This window comes from Herpailurus yagouaroundi, unplaced genomic scaffold (assembly GCF_014898765.1).
Source record: "Herpailurus yagouaroundi ecotype Mexico unplaced genomic scaffold, PumYag 188, whole genome shotgun sequence".
NCBI classification, from domain to species: Eukaryota; Metazoa; Chordata; class Mammalia; order Carnivora; family Felidae; genus Herpailurus; species Herpailurus yagouaroundi.
In genome coordinates, this window is record NW_024412419.1 from 22,657,340 (window position 1) to 22,672,517 (window position 15,178).

The following is a 15,178-nucleotide window of genomic DNA, read 5'->3' on the forward strand; positions in this document are numbered from 1 at the left end:
ATTCCAGGCAACCACAACTTGAACTCTTTATTCTCCCAAGGTCCTCCCTAGCAGCCAGTTTTGGATATCTAGAAACAACTTCCTCCTCCAACATTTATCTTCAATGGAATGGTGGAAGAGGAAACACAAAAATCAGGTATTATGAAAGGTATTCTAACAGACTCTTTGCCCTGCCAAGAAGACTTTCGTTTTCTATGATATCTGCCTAGATTTTTAATCTGAAAATATCATTTCCAGTTATCCTTTGACTGTGGCCGTGGGCCCACGACTCAGTTGAGTACTGACTGTACAACTCTTAACAACTTGAAGTGTTTCATTATTACACGTTGCCCTGGATACATATCGACGGACTCTTGCTTAATAGTCCTCATCACAGTATCTTGGCAAATAATTCCCCTAAGCTCAAAAGAAGATGTTTTGCATGTGCCATCAGTCTTACTTCACCAGAGCTTGAATTTTAGTTTGTTGCAGGGTAGTAGTAGGTAAGTTAATGTCGCTAAGAAAACTGTAGGAAATTTTCTACCTGTTTTTCTTTTGCTCCATCTGTTCATTTTTATCTGGAGTAATGTCATGATTTTGGTTTCCACTTGAAAGTCGTCATCTTTAAAAAACTGCTATACAGCAGGTTGGCTAATTTACTTAATAAGAAAATACTTCACCAATGGAAAAAAATATCAAGATTAATGGATAATGATACCTTCTACTATAAAAGATATTTTTCTTAAAAAATTTTTTTTAATGTTTATTTTTGAGAGAGAGAGAGAGAGAGAGAGAGAGACAGACAGACAGACATAGCGTGAGCGGGGAAGGGGCACAGAGACAGGGAGGCACAGAATCTGAAGCAGGCTCCAGGCTCTGAGCTGTCAGCACAGAGCCTGATGTGGGGCTCGAATTCACGAACTGTGAGATTATGACCTGAGCTGAAGTTGGACACTTAACCGACTGAGCCACCCAGGCGCACCAATTTTTCTTAAAAAAAATTTTTTTTAATGTTTGTTTATTTTTAAGAGAAAGAGCACGAGCAGGGGAGGGGCAGAGAGAGAGATGGAGACACAGAGACCAAAGCAGGCTTCAGGCTCTGAGCTGTCAGCACAGAGCTTGAGGAAGGGCTCAAACCCCCAAGCTGTGAGATCATGACCTGAGTTGAAGTTGGATGCCCAACCAACTGAGCCACCCAGGCACCCCTAAGATATTTTTCTCTTTAACAGGTCTAAGAATACTGCAAAGTCAGTTAAGTGTCTGACTCTTGGTCTCAGCTCAGGTCTTGATCTCAGAGTTGTGAGTTCAAGCCCCACGTTGGGCTCCACGCTGGGCATGAAATCTACTTAAAAAAATGTCTATATCTATATCCATATCTATACCTATATGAAATACATCACCTATCTATCTACATATATCTATAGACATCTACAGATATATAAAGAAGTCTAAGAACATTAAGCTAAAGAAATATGTGTCTAAAGGTTCCAGGTTATCTAAGCAAAGGCACCCGTATGGGTTTTGGCTGAAGCCATGCTTTCTTATCCTCTCTGTACAGATACCCATGCTGAAGCCTTGCACGGGGCTGGACAGCAGATGACTGCATCAGGGGCACAGTAGATATAAAGCACTTTCCAAACTGCACAGGTGTTAACACAAACTGTCATACACGGACTGGAATAAAACAGCACCACTGCTTTATCAAACTCCTAACTGTAACATTTCCCCAAATACAGCCCTCTGCTGTCTATTCCTCTCACATCCACTCCTGATGGTTGCATGATTCACTTCCCAAGTTCACTTCCACAACTCAAATATTTCTATTTTGCGTTTCTCTTTGCCTCAAATTCAACAGACCCAAAATAACACCAATCTCAATCTTCGAGTTGGATGAGATCCCAGGGGACATCCAATTTTGACTTTCATGGCTACATGAATAGCATTTATGAAGCTTCCAAGAGGGGTTCTCTAATCTCTCCTTTTACGGCTCCGCTCTAGGGAACTCCTCTCTTCCCAGAGCAGCCATTTTTGGTACTTTGCTTCCCATACCCATTCTCTGTCCACGTTTTCCCAGCCAGGAAATATTGTCCTCTTTCCAGTTCCCAAGCCCCCGTTAAGTCAGCACCATCTGATGACTCCCCAAACCCTTCATTTCTAATCAAGTACAGGAGAGGTCAGGCCTACAGCTCCCTCTCCTCGCCGCACAATTCCTAGCATGTAATGGGTCATCAATAATTCATGGATGATTGACACTTAAAATCTATCAAGAGTTCAACCTTAGCAAACGAGGGTTTCTTACTTTGAATCTTGCGCTTCATGTGATGTTTTTGACCAAACAGCCAGATGAGAATTATATCGTGTTAATCATAAATTAGAAATAAAACTGCAATTCATTAGCAGATGAAATGACAATTGCTTATCGTTTGTACATCATTTAAAGACTCCCATGGAGAGAAGAGTGCTGTGTGCACTGGGAAGTGACATTTCAGAGACATTTTGGTAAAAATGACCCAGCCTACAGGAGAGGGCTCATTCTTTTAAATTTCTCAGATTCCTCTTATCTTTTACCGTGTAGACCGAGGCTAGCTTTTCTAAAGTAAATTATCTTTTTTGTTACACCAGTGATGCAAGCACCTTAAAATTTCATTAAACATGCAAACATTGAACCTCTGGCAGCCAATTTTGTCTTATTTTCAAATAATTTCAGACAGATGGATAGAAATAGGGGATATTTTACATATCATTTCCTTATATTCCTGCAAAAAGAATTATGCCTAAAAATTAGTTATGGGTAGTTCAGTAAAGCCCAGATTCCTTTCTGATCCAAGGGCTAGCATTAGAAGAAATAACTAAAGAGCTACACGAGTGAATCACAAGTTATTACACCGACTTTCCAAGAGCTGTGTTGCAGCGAAAACTGCTAAAAGCAGGATTAACTTCTGTCGTTCAGAAGCTGGCATACAGAAACTCAGTGGGGCAGGCGAACTCCTCTCACTTCTCATCCTTCACTTGGAAGCCCAGCAAGCGAAAGACGTGCATAATTAAGTTATTTGAGGACTGCTACTTGCCAGAGGACACACTGAGGTAGAAAGCAATCTAAAGGACAAGGAAGATTATCCTCTCCTATTTAAATCTTTAACAAGGAACTACCAAAAAAAAAAAAAAAAAAAAAAAAAGAACAAACCAGATACTCAAAAGCCAGTACATGTAAATGCATGTTTCCAGCAGCATATTCACAATAGTCAAGAGGTGGAAACAGCTCAAGTGTCCATCAACAGACAAATGGATAGACAGATAATGGTATGTACAATGGGATATTATTCCGCCACAAAAGGAAAAAAAAACAGTACATGCTATAAGGTAGATGGACTTTGAAAATATTACGTTAGGTGAAATAAGCCAGACACAAAATGTTGCATATCCTAGGATTCCATTTCTAGGAAATATCCAAATAGATAAATCCACAGAGACAGATGGTGGTTGTGAGGGTCTGGGGGTGGGAGTGGGGTGGGGGTGGGGGAATGGGGAGAAACTGCTTAATGGTAAGGAACTTTACTTTGGAATGATAGAATTGTTCTGGAACTAAAGAGAATAGTGGTTGTCCAACAACACTGGGAATGTACCAAATGGCACTGAATTGTTCACTTTCAAACGGTTAAAAAATAAAAACAACTCAAATCTTAAAAACAGACTCTTGCCTCTAGGAGCCTCTCCACTGTAGTCTACACTTACCTTGCATACCATGGATGTCTTTGCTCCGAGCCTAGCAGCTTGGACACACTGGTTGGCACCTTTCCCTCCAAAGCCAATAAAAAACTTATGTCCATGAATGGTTTCACCAGTTTTGGGCAAACGAGAAGTAAGGCTATCATAATTTAAAAAGAGAAGGAAAAAAAAGGCACATTGGTAACTGCAATCACTTTAAGTTCTTCAGAAGAGAGAAGGAAGGTTCTCTGAAGGAGCTCTAGTCTTAGCAATCAGAAGCAGAGATGATCTTTTCCTTTAAGGTAACATTCAGGGCGCCTGGGTGGCTCAGTCGGTTCGGCGTCTGACTTCAGCTCACGTCATGATCTCATGGTTCATGAGTTCAAGACCCACACTGGGTTCTCTGCTGTCAGCGCAGAGCCCGCTTCGGATCCTCTGTCTCCCTCTCTCCCTGCCCCTCCCCTGGCTTGCCCTCCCTCTGTCTTTCTCTCTCAAAAATAAACAAACATAAAAAAGCGATAGCACTCAGTGGTTGGCATCACCTTCTAGAACGCATCTGCTGATGGGATTCTTTACTTCCCTACAGCCCCACAGCCACGCTACTGAAGCTTCACTTCAGATGACAGTTCCTAGTGTCTGTACTGCATCAGGGGGGTTCGTAGGTGCCTTTGTTTTCCATGATGGGGAGCTTTTGGAGGGAGGTAACTTCAGATTCCTGCTCCTCCGTGCCCCCAGCACAGACCTTAATTCACCATGGGACTTGATAAATGAGACCAAGTTAATGTGTGTTTCTGTACAGATTGATCTGGTCACTTTAACAAGAGGTAGGAAGTGTAGCAGGATTCTGGTACCCATGTTCAGGACCTACGGAGAAGGAGGAAGTTTCAATTCTAGGCACTAAGGAATCACACTTGTTTCCTTGCACGTGGGGTGGGAGTGGGGCATTTCAGTGACAGGATCAGGTGTTAGCCCCAGTCCCTCCTGTTTACCACCCATTTCATGTACTGACTCAAAAATAGCATCTATTAAAAAAAACAAACAAAAAACGGAGTCTAAAGAACCTAGTTTAAAATTTTTACTATAGGAAATTTCAAACATACAAAACTAGAGAAAACAGTATATTAACTTCTCTACCCCCATGCACTCATCACCCAGATTCAACTAGTGTCAACTCCTAGCCAATCTTGTTTCCGTCTGCATTTTTAGGGGCTTCTCCAAGAGCTGAGGATTTTTTTTACTGACCTGTTACTGCCTAATGAGGGTAGTACTAAAGGAGACAAAAAGTCAGGGTAAAAGGTTTTCTCCAGGATATGATTTTCGTTAACATCAAAGTGGAAAATGTGAAGAAACAAATCTTTGAAGGACAGAAGACTTGAGAATGGAAAGAGCCCTTGGTATCAGGGCAAGTGAAGAAGATGGGCACCAGTGGCATGAGGACCGGGTGGCCACAGAGAGGTGGGCTAGACGGACCAGATGGGAGGATGGCAGGTGTGACCGAAAAGGTTAATTAGCTTTCGATGGGAAAGAAAGGCCAAGAGAGCAGTTCACGACAGCAAGTCAATTGAGAACCTACTCTGTCCTGGCAGATTTGCAATTTATATTCATTTCCCACCTAGGCTGTGATCTTTCTCAAACCAGTTCTCATTCCTAATTATAGAGTAACAGAACAATGCCAATCCCTACAGGTCACTAACAGCCTGTTTGCAATGGAATGACTGATGGCTAATGCCAAGAACACGTGACTGTGTCGAGAACGACCAAGTTCAACCTGTGCACCTCCTTTATGTGGTTCTAAAAAATCTCAATAAACTGGGCTAAATGACTCCATTCCCAAGCAGTGCAGTGTCAAATATGGTTATTTGAGATTCAAAAGAGACTCATCAATAATTTGAAAACATTCTATTCCACTCCTCCCCTTTCAATTCTATTTTTATCTCCTATTCTAAATGCATTTATAGTACTGGTGAAAAAAATCCATCTACAGGGTTCACTTCTGAAAAAGGTACTCAATCAAGAGAAAAATGGTTTTAATGTAATGTTATTATCCTGTCATTTAATTTAGCAATGACAAGTGATGATGAGATTTTGATTTGCATCAGAAATCTTAAACATTTTAGGATTCTGTTATGAACAGGCAATGATGAGTAATCTGTGCGACTGAGTATGTGAATTCTTGGCTTATTGATGCTGCTACAAACAACATCCATAACAACCTCAAAAAGAAAAAAAATATCCAATGTGGCTAAAAACAGGCAAATAACTTAATTAGTAAGACTGTCGGTAAAGAAACTTATGATTTCCACTATATTCATAGTTAGAGCTGGGTCACAATTCACTGGTTTGAATCAGGTATATTTTTTTATTATTGACTGTGGGAAATCATGAAAAATATATCAGCAGATGATTATTGGGATGTATATATATGGGACGGAGGAGTGAAATCGGGGGTACAGTGTGTATGTGTTTGACGTGAGAGCAGATGGCTGGGATTTAAACTCCTTTCTAAACAACTTATATTAACACAAGCACTGTACTAATTTAGCCATCACTGAAATTTCTCACTCCTTTGGAACCCTACCCTTCTCTTTCTGCATCTATGCCCTACTCTTCTTTCTTTCTTCCTTTAACTGTGGACTCTCCCTGTGTGAGGACAAGGACCAAGTCTGTCATGTTCTCCATTTTATCCGGAGGGCTCGCCACTTAGCATGGGGCTGATAAAATATTTGACTTAGTGAATTTTTAAAAGAGTTTTCCCTTGTCTCTGAAGGGTGGCAGGAAATGCCACCCCAAAATACGACTGGGGGACAAGACATGCTGCCCAAATACGCCACTTCGGTATATTGATTATGTTGAGCGGTAGGCACGTGAAAAGTAGCAAATGGAGGGAGAGGCTTTCTCTGAACTGCCCTTATCTGCCTACAGACCAGTCCCCCGAAAGGACTCCATGGCCATGAATCCCCTCCCCAGGAGTTTCATCCACCAGCAAGGATGGACTCCTGTCACAGGAGAGGAGGCTAGAAGTCAACATCACACCCAGATAAACGTTGTCACAAATGTTGTCTTATCTATTTGTTCTACTGAGGGCTAGTTCGTTTTTCCTAAGCCATTTGCTCTCCCCCTAAGAAGCCTCCTTCCTTCCTCCCCCTTTCCTATTAAGAATCTTGAATTCCTAATCGCCTTGGGGAGTTACTCATTTTCCTCTGGGTATTTCCCATGTATACCTGGGGGATGCAGGCCAGTAAACTTGTTTTTCTCCTGTTAATCTTTTATTCCTGGGGTCTCAGCCAAGAACTGAGAAGGGTAGAGGGAAAACTATTTTTCCTCCCCTACATCTCTTTTCTGTCTCCCCTGTGTAGCATCCATTCTTACTTCTGAACTGCGGACGTGGAGGTGTTGATGAAAGGGAAGGAGACCGGCAGGGTTGTTCAATTGTCTGGCAATGACAATTTCATGTTCTACCAGACCTCGCCCACTGCATTCCCAATATTAGCAGCCACTCCTGTCCTCTAAGCAGGAACTGTAACTAGAACTCATAGTATCATTCCTTCATTCATGCATTCATTCAACAAATGTTCTATTTAAAAAAAAAATCTTTTTTAGATTTATTTATTTTTGAGAGACAGAGCACAAGCGGGGGATGGGCAGAGAGAAAAGGAGACACAGAATCCGAGCTGTCAGCACCAAGCCCGACACGGGGCTCGAACTCATGAACCGCGAGATCATGACCTGAGCTGAAGTCGGAAGCTCAATCGACGGAGCCACCCCGGCACCCCTCAACAAATGTTCTATTGGTATTTTCCAGTATACCTCTACAGGACAAAATCAACTTCCTGACAATGTAGTAAGACCTAACCCTGATGCAAGTAATACATGAGTGAAAACAAACAAACAAAAACCTGTCGGAGCACGAGGTTAGTATGATCTGATTCATGTTTGTTTTTTTAAGATCAAATTGGCTTTATTAAGCGATTCATGAATCAGGGCAGCATCTAGCAAGTAGAGGGGACCTCCCCAACTCACGATTTTTTAAAATAAAAAGATGTATGTACATGTTCTTACAGGATATGTAAATGCGCAGAAAATGAAATGTTAATGACAAGCATCCATGAAAAGGGTGGAGAGAGGGAGCAAAAGTTCATGTTTTACTTTATATACTTCAACAGAGAGGTATGTGCAACAAGAATATATCTGTGCATTATGGGAGGCCACTGATTACTACTTCAGATTCATCTGGCGTCCCTGCATCCCTGCCACCACTTCTTCCTGGGCTCCCCCTGGCTTCTTGCGGGTGCCACCTGCCCAACTGAGCCTTGCCCAATGCCAGTCTTTCCATTCCAGGGGTTTCTGTTTCTTTGTTATGGTTCCCCAGGCTGTCCCGCAGCATCGAGCGACCACTTGAACACATCAGGTATCTTTGTATAGGCTTTTCTTGCTCCCTGGATTACAGACCCGCACAGTTTATGTGCACTGAAGCCTTTGTCTTGTGCCCAGACTAAGACAGTTTACTGCTTATTTTTTTAAGGGTAAAGGAACTGGAGTGGAAAGCACTAGAAAGTTAGTTACAGTTGCCGATAGGCAGAAGCATTTCTGAATTATAAATCCTCATTTACCTTGGATTAGGCTTTCCTCTCTCTTATGAAATATCATGAAATTAAGGTCTGGTTCAAGAAAGGATCTACACAAGGCACCATCCCCTCGATGAAAGCATTGCTATGATTCGCCCCAATTCAAACCTAAGGTTTAGCAGGGCGCCAAAGACAAATTAAATTGCTCAAAGGAAACTAAAGAGGGAGCAGTACTGGTAGTTAATACACCATTGCTACCATTTAAAAATTAAGAACGGTGTATTTCTGAATGGGGGAGAAAACCCAAACAGAGAAAACCAGTCATAAGAAATATATTTGAATTTAAAACAAATTAGTAGCTTTAAAAATGTCACATTTTAAAGTTGCACAGGAGAAAACACTGCTAACTGTTCAGAGATGGCCCCTCAGTCTTCTGGGCCTTGAGAGGCCATGAGGTTAGAGCCTCGTTGTGCAAGGCAGCAGGCCTGAGCCGCTTACTGATGTATTACCTTTGACAGCTTTTCCCTCTTTGAACCGGCTTCTTCTCTTGCAAAACAGGTTTAATAATACTTGTCAACTCCTTAAATGCCTGGGTTTTGTGCTCTGAGTTATTTCACTGACAGGTGTTATCAGAACAACTAATCAATTGCTTTTAGCTTCTTGACAGTGATGTGTTTGTTAGATTCTCAGAGATGATTCATACCAAGGGAAGGAATGACCTAGTGAAACAGGGATGAGAAGTCTTTTGACCAAAGAGGTCACCCTAGCCGGGCTCCAGCCAAAAGTCAAGGAATATGTCGCTTTTTGGCTTTTTTCGTTCCATCCTTTCGTCTTTTGGCTGCAAGCTTCTGACACACTGGATGCCTCTATCCCTATAATGGGGAATTGTACTATTATTGCCCAATTAAAATTCATGATTTATTATTCCTACTGCCTGTATTCTTCAACCGTATCTGTTCTTCTCAGCATTTGTGTGGGTCACATTTACAGAAATGAGAGTCATTTCCAAACCAACTTAGTGATATCTCTTTCCAGCTCTGTAAAAAGAACTTAGCCTCCCAACTAAAACTTCATTATGTGGTTCCCAACCCTAAATTTGCAGACAAAGGGCTCATTTAAGGGAATGAAAGCTGAATTATGCTTGAAACGGTTTTTTTTTTTTTTAAACTGATTTTGGCTACTAATCCTATCTTTTCCTGGTAAACCAGTCTGTGGCTAAAAAGTAGTTTTGCCTGAAGATGTAACTATTCTTGAACATATAGGATACATATGAAGAATATTGGCCACAAGTGGCCAGCCTTCCAGAATGTCATATTCTTGAACCTTATTTATTTAAATTTTGCTGACGTGTGACAAAGTGTGCCAGGTACTAGGGGAACCAATGAAGAGAGTATGGTCTCCTGTGTTCTGGTCTTGTGTGGCTTCCTTCCTTCCCATCTCTGCTCAGATGTTTCCTCCTCAGAGAGGTCTTCCCACACCACCTTACAGGAGATGTCCCCATTCCCAATTTTTGTTAAGTACATATTCATTCTGACAAAGAATACTATGTTCCTGGATCAGAGACCCAGCTTTTTAATTACTCACAATTACATTAGTTCTCCGTGTCCCAATCTCCCCCAGGGTGACACGAGAGGAACTTCCAAATGACGAATTATTGGGAGTCTATATAGGAGCCCATACAGCTGCTGTCCCTCCTCCCCCCTGGGGTGGGGGAGGGGGAGAGGGAGAAAACACGACCTAGTGACCTTTGCATTGTAACGTAAATGGATCCTCACAGGGGGAGCAGGGAGGTCTCTAGATTTACAGTCCCCAGAATGTAAATAAATGTGTCCAAGGGAGAAGTCCCTAAATCTCTCCAGAGGTCTCGGACTTGCAAGGTTTGTTTGCCATTCAAACATTCTTTAATCCTGGCGCTAGAGAGCTTTGCTCAGAAAGTCCCGATCACGCAGAGGCGTGAGAACATTTATGGAGCATTGATTTCCAATGATTTTCTTCAGATCAGTATCACTATCTGACATTATAATACTCATTAATTTCTTTCCTCTTTCCCTATCTTGTTTTGGATTAACTGTATTCTACTTCATACTCACTACCGATGTGTGAGTATGAAGTAGAAGCATTTTGTCTATTTTTTAAAAGATTTTAAAGTAATCTTTACACCCAACGTGGGGCTCAAACTTACAACTCTGAGATGCTTAGGAGTTGCATGCTCTCTACCACTTGGGCCAGCCAGGAGCCCCCCCACCCCCCCTTTTTTCTGTTTTTAAAAGTGACAATGAGCATCTTTTAACTTATCACAGCTTATTTTCAAACATTATTATACCACTTTACTTACGAGTGTAATTTACTTTACGATTGTATTTTTTCATTTCTCTTCCTATCCTTTGTGCTATTATTGTTACATATTTTACTTCTATATTATACAAACCTTACAGTACTGTTATTTTTGCTTAAACTATCAATTGCCTTTAAAGAAATTAAGAAATAGAAGTAAGTCTTTGTATTTGCCATTTCTGGGCTCTTCATTCCTTTGGGTAGATCTGAGTTTCCATCTAGTATCATTCTGGTTCCACCTAAAGAACTTCAATACTTATTGCAGTGTGAGTTTCTGGTGATAAGTTCTCTCAGCTATTGTTTTTCTGTCTTTATTTCCCCTTCATATTGGAAAGATACAGAATTCTATGTAGATTATTTTTGAAGCACTTTAGAGTTTTTTTTTTGTTTTTTTGTTTTTTTTTGTGGCTTGCATTGTTTCTGACAAGAAGTCTGCATTCAATCTTTGTCCCCTTACATATGTAATGTCTGTTTCGGAGACTTTTAAGAGTTTCTAATTGGTCTGCAGGAATATGATTACAATGTGCTTTGTTGTTTACAGTATGCTTATCCTGCTTGGGGTTCATTGAAATTCTTAGATCTATATATTTATAATTTTCATGAAATTTGAAAAAAATTCAGCCATTATGTCTTCAAATATTGTTTTGTGCCTCACCCACTCTTACTCTTAGACTCCAATTACACAAATGACAGATTCCTTGTCTCAAATCACAAAGGCTCTGTGCATTTTGGTCATTTTCTTCTCTATGCTTCAGTTGAGATGCTATCTCTTACTATCTTCAAGTATACTGATCCTTTTGTAAGGTCTACTCTGCTGATAAGCCCATCAAAAGAATTTTTCATTTCTTAAACTTCTATTTGGTTCTTTTATATATCTTCCACTTTTCTCCTCACTGTATTCGTGTTTTTCTTTAAATCACTGAGCATTTTATAATGGTTCTTTTAAAATCCCTTTCTGCTAATTCCACCATCCCTGCCATTTCTGCAGGTCAATTTTGATTGATTTTTCCCCCCTTGGTTATGGATTACATTTTCTTGATTCTTTGCATGACTATTGATTTTTGATTGGAGGCTGAATATTTCAAAGGTTACACTGTTGAGTGTCTTAATTCTGTTGTATTTTTCCAAAGGGTTGAACTTTTTTTTTGGGCATCTAAATAATTTGTGGATCTGTTTGATCCTTTAAGGATTGTTTTTGTGATTTATTAGGAAGAGTTTAGAGTAGCCTTTACTTTAGGGCACGTTTACCCCTTAAGTTGTGGTCCTTCTGGGATCTCTACTGAATGCTCCAGGGGTTCAATAATGTTTCTGGCTGAATAGAATGTGATACCTGGGAAATGTTCAGCTTAGAGCTCTCCAGTAGTGGCCTGGCTTTGTGGTTTCTATGTATGTCCATTTAGTATTTAGACTCAAGGGGACTCCTATGCAGATTTCTGGACCTTTCCCTGATTAGCTCCTTCCTCTCTAGTGCATGTTCCCTCAAATTCTAGCTACCTTAGTCTCCCTAAACTATGAAATCCATTTTCTCACCTCACTGATATTTGCCATGCTTTCCCCAGGTTTCTTCTCTCTGTGCCATGGTCAGTAATGTGCCTCCAGGACTCACCTGTTTGTTTCCTTTCTCTTCTGGATAACATGCCTGCTGTCCAATATCCAGCTGCTTCATAGATCTTGTCCCTTATATACCCCATTTTCTAGTTATTTATGGTGGGAAGGTTAAGTCTGGTACTAGTTACTCCATCATGGTCACAAGTAAATATTTTTGAATGAATGATCTATACCTTAAAAGACACTTCTAGAAATAGCTGGGATGACAGATGCCTCTGTATATAAATCTTACAATGAGGTGAGAGCAGAGCAAAAGTGCTGTGTATGAGTGTAGCCCAAGGAGAAAAGTAAACTAGTTATTAAACAGGAATCTGGTCAGAATAAAGGAAACAATAAGGGGCCACATCCTCTTCCATCCCTCCAATACTGGATTGAAGACTGAGTACAGACGGCACTGGGAGAGGCTAACAAGTGAAACAGTAAAAACATTATTTATTTATTTAAAAAAAATTTTTTTTCAACGTTTATTTTTGGGACAGAGAAAGACAGAGCATGAACGGGGGAGGGGCAGAGAGAGAGGGAGACACAGAATCGGAAACAGGCTCCAGGCTCCGAGCCATCAGCCCAGAGCCTGACCCGGGGCTCAAACTCACGGACCGCGAGATCGTGACCTGGCTGAAGTCGGACGCTTAACCGACTGCATCACCCAGGCGCCCCATAAAAACATTATTTAAAAATTAAAATGCCATCTGATGTCAACTAGTCTTTTTGGACAATTACACACAGACCTCCTTACTCCCGGGTGAGCAAAGTTCTGGAGAGAGAATAGAAGCTTGGCTAGAGAGGTACAGAAAGACCTAATCCTGGAGCTAGAACCTGTGAGAGGAGAGGGCAGGAGAACTATGTGTGTGGATGGGGGATTAGTGGGGACGGGACAACTATAGGACGGTGTAAGGTATGTAGGAAAAGCAGGATGCGGAACAACACAGCAGAAAAGGAACTGGCGAAGCTAAAGCGTTTATCAGAGTTCCTGATGGAAAACATTTTACTTCACTGAAGAAGACAAGCAAAGTATGAATAGTGATAAATAACTACACAACCGGTATTTTGTTTTCTATTTTGCCAATTAGTTATAGTAAACTTTAAATTTCAAAATGACTTCTGTCACCACATTGTAATTATCCAGGCTACTTCTTCCTGCCATCTGCTGGTGTAGGTTAAAGGAATACAAATGGAATTAATTTTATCCTAAGCGAAATATAATTAGAAAGATAAATCAGCGCACAAAAAAAAATGTATTCTGGAATCAATTATTAAAAATTTTAACTTATCTACTATTTTTGGGTTTTGGTGCTCATGCTTCTCCCACATTCCCATCATCGTGAATAATCAAGAATGGATTATGCTTGGGGCGCCTGGGTGGCGCAGTCGGTTAAGCGTCCGACTTCAGCCAGGTCACGATCTCGCGGTCCGGGAGTTCGAGCCCCGCGTCAGGCTCTGGGCTGATGGCTCGGAGCCTGGAGCCTGTTTCCGATTCTGTGTCTCCCTCTCTCTCTGCCCCTCCTCCGTTCATGCTCTGTCTCTCTCTGTCCCCAAAATAAATAAAAAACGTTGAAAAAAAATTAAAAAAAAAGAATGGATTATGCTCGAACTTCACAATACATTTGTGAGCTAGGTTAGAATAGGCATTATCCTCCCTTTGGCAGCAAGTGAGCTATAGGAAGACAAATCTGACCATGTTGTTCCTGTCCTTTGGGCCCTTTGCTAGTTCCCAGGGCCTACAGATAAAAACCCTAGCACTTTAGCATGGCTGATGAGTCCTTTCATCTTTGTTTTTTTTTTTTTAAGTTTATTTATTCTGCGTGCGAGAGAGAGACAGTGGGGAAGGGGCAGAGAGAGAAGGGGAGAATCCCAAGCAGGCTCTGTGCTGACATCAGACAGCCCAATGTGGGGCTTGAACTCATGAACCATGAGATGGCCTGAGCCCAAGTCAGACACTTAGTCAACTGAGCCACCCAGGCGCCCCTACATCAACATCTTACATGTGACTCTTCATAGCCCAGTAGCCGCTGTCCTCAGCACACCCACATATACCCACATCTGTGACTTGACTTCTGTGTGTTATCCCAGCTGGCCAGAATGTACTTAATCCTTTCCTCTTTTTTGCTGGGTTAGAACCTGCTTCTTTTCTTTTTTTTAAAGTTTATTTTCAGAGAGAAAACACATGTGTCTGTGCGCGAGTGGGGGAAGGGCAGAGGAGAGAGTGACTCCCAACCAGGCTCTGGGCTGTCAGCGCAGAGCCCGATGACGGTTCCGTCTCACAAATCGTGAGATTATGATCTGAGCTGCAATCAAAAGCTGGACGCTTAACTGACTGAGCCACCCAGGCGCTCCTGCGTATTTTCTAAAACTTGGCTCAGGAGGCATCCCATCCAGGCGCTTTTCCCTCTGCTCCTGTAGAAGCTGCGGGCACTTAACCACATCACACTACAGTGATCGATCTTTGTGTCTGCCTTCAGGAGCAATGACCATGTTTTACTAATTGCAGTATCCTTAGCACTTAGCACAGTCTCAGTCTTTGAATGCTGTACACAAGTGACCAAACTTCCGGAGCAACATTCGTCATGAAGCCTGCCCGACCTTCCTTTCCCTAGAATACAGACACTAGGGCATGAAGAGCTGACAAAGGAACGGATGACTAAAGGGACTTCTTGGTAATACCACATGGGAGGTGGGCTTGCTTTGTCATATGTAATTTACTTTTTAATACATGTTTTCCTCGAAGGGACCAGAATTAGCAAATTTCCGATGAAAGATTTATTTTGATGTTAGGGAATTTGGTTGACAGAAACATTTACCAAAATACTAACTTTAAAGTTGGTAACTAATAAGCAACTTTCAAGACCAATTTAAGGAGCAGAAGGAATAATAAAGGATATTCTATTGCTTTAACATTGGACATGCAGGGTATTCCTCAGGCTTTTACTTTACTGAAAATGTGATGCACAAGAGAGTTTTCTGTTCTAAACATGACAGTCAAGAGGCTT

The 15,178-nt window shown here is 41.3% G+C and overlaps 1 protein-coding gene and 1 long non-coding RNA gene across 11 annotated transcripts in view; one reads left to right on the forward strand and one right to left on the reverse strand.

The window, feature by feature from the left end:
- RBKS (ribokinase) overlaps window positions 1-15,178 on the reverse strand; it is a 101,951-nt gene that overhangs the window by 81,362 nt on the left and 5,411 nt on the right. For 5 of the 6 annotated variants that reach the window (XM_040496376.1, XM_040496378.1, XM_040496375.1 and 2 more), the window contains exon 2: window positions 3,712-3,844. In XM_040496376.1, coding sequence (XP_040352310.1) covers window positions 3,712-3,844 — 133 coding nt within the window. Of the gene's footprint in view, window positions 1-3,711; window positions 3,845-15,178 lie in introns of those variants that run through there. The other variant, XM_040496379.1, reaches the window with a different exon arrangement.
- Window positions 1-15,178, forward strand: part of LOC121044284 (uncharacterized) — a 75,391-nt gene that overhangs the window by 59,451 nt on the left and 762 nt on the right. Inside the window, exon 7 of one of the 5 annotated variants that reach the window (XR_005797225.1) lies at window positions 41-136. The exons of the other annotated variants lie outside the window; for them this stretch is intronic. This is a non-coding gene — a long non-coding RNA (uncharacterized LOC121044284). The remainder of the gene's footprint in view (window positions 1-40; window positions 137-15,178) is intronic. 5 annotated transcript variants of the gene reach the window in all.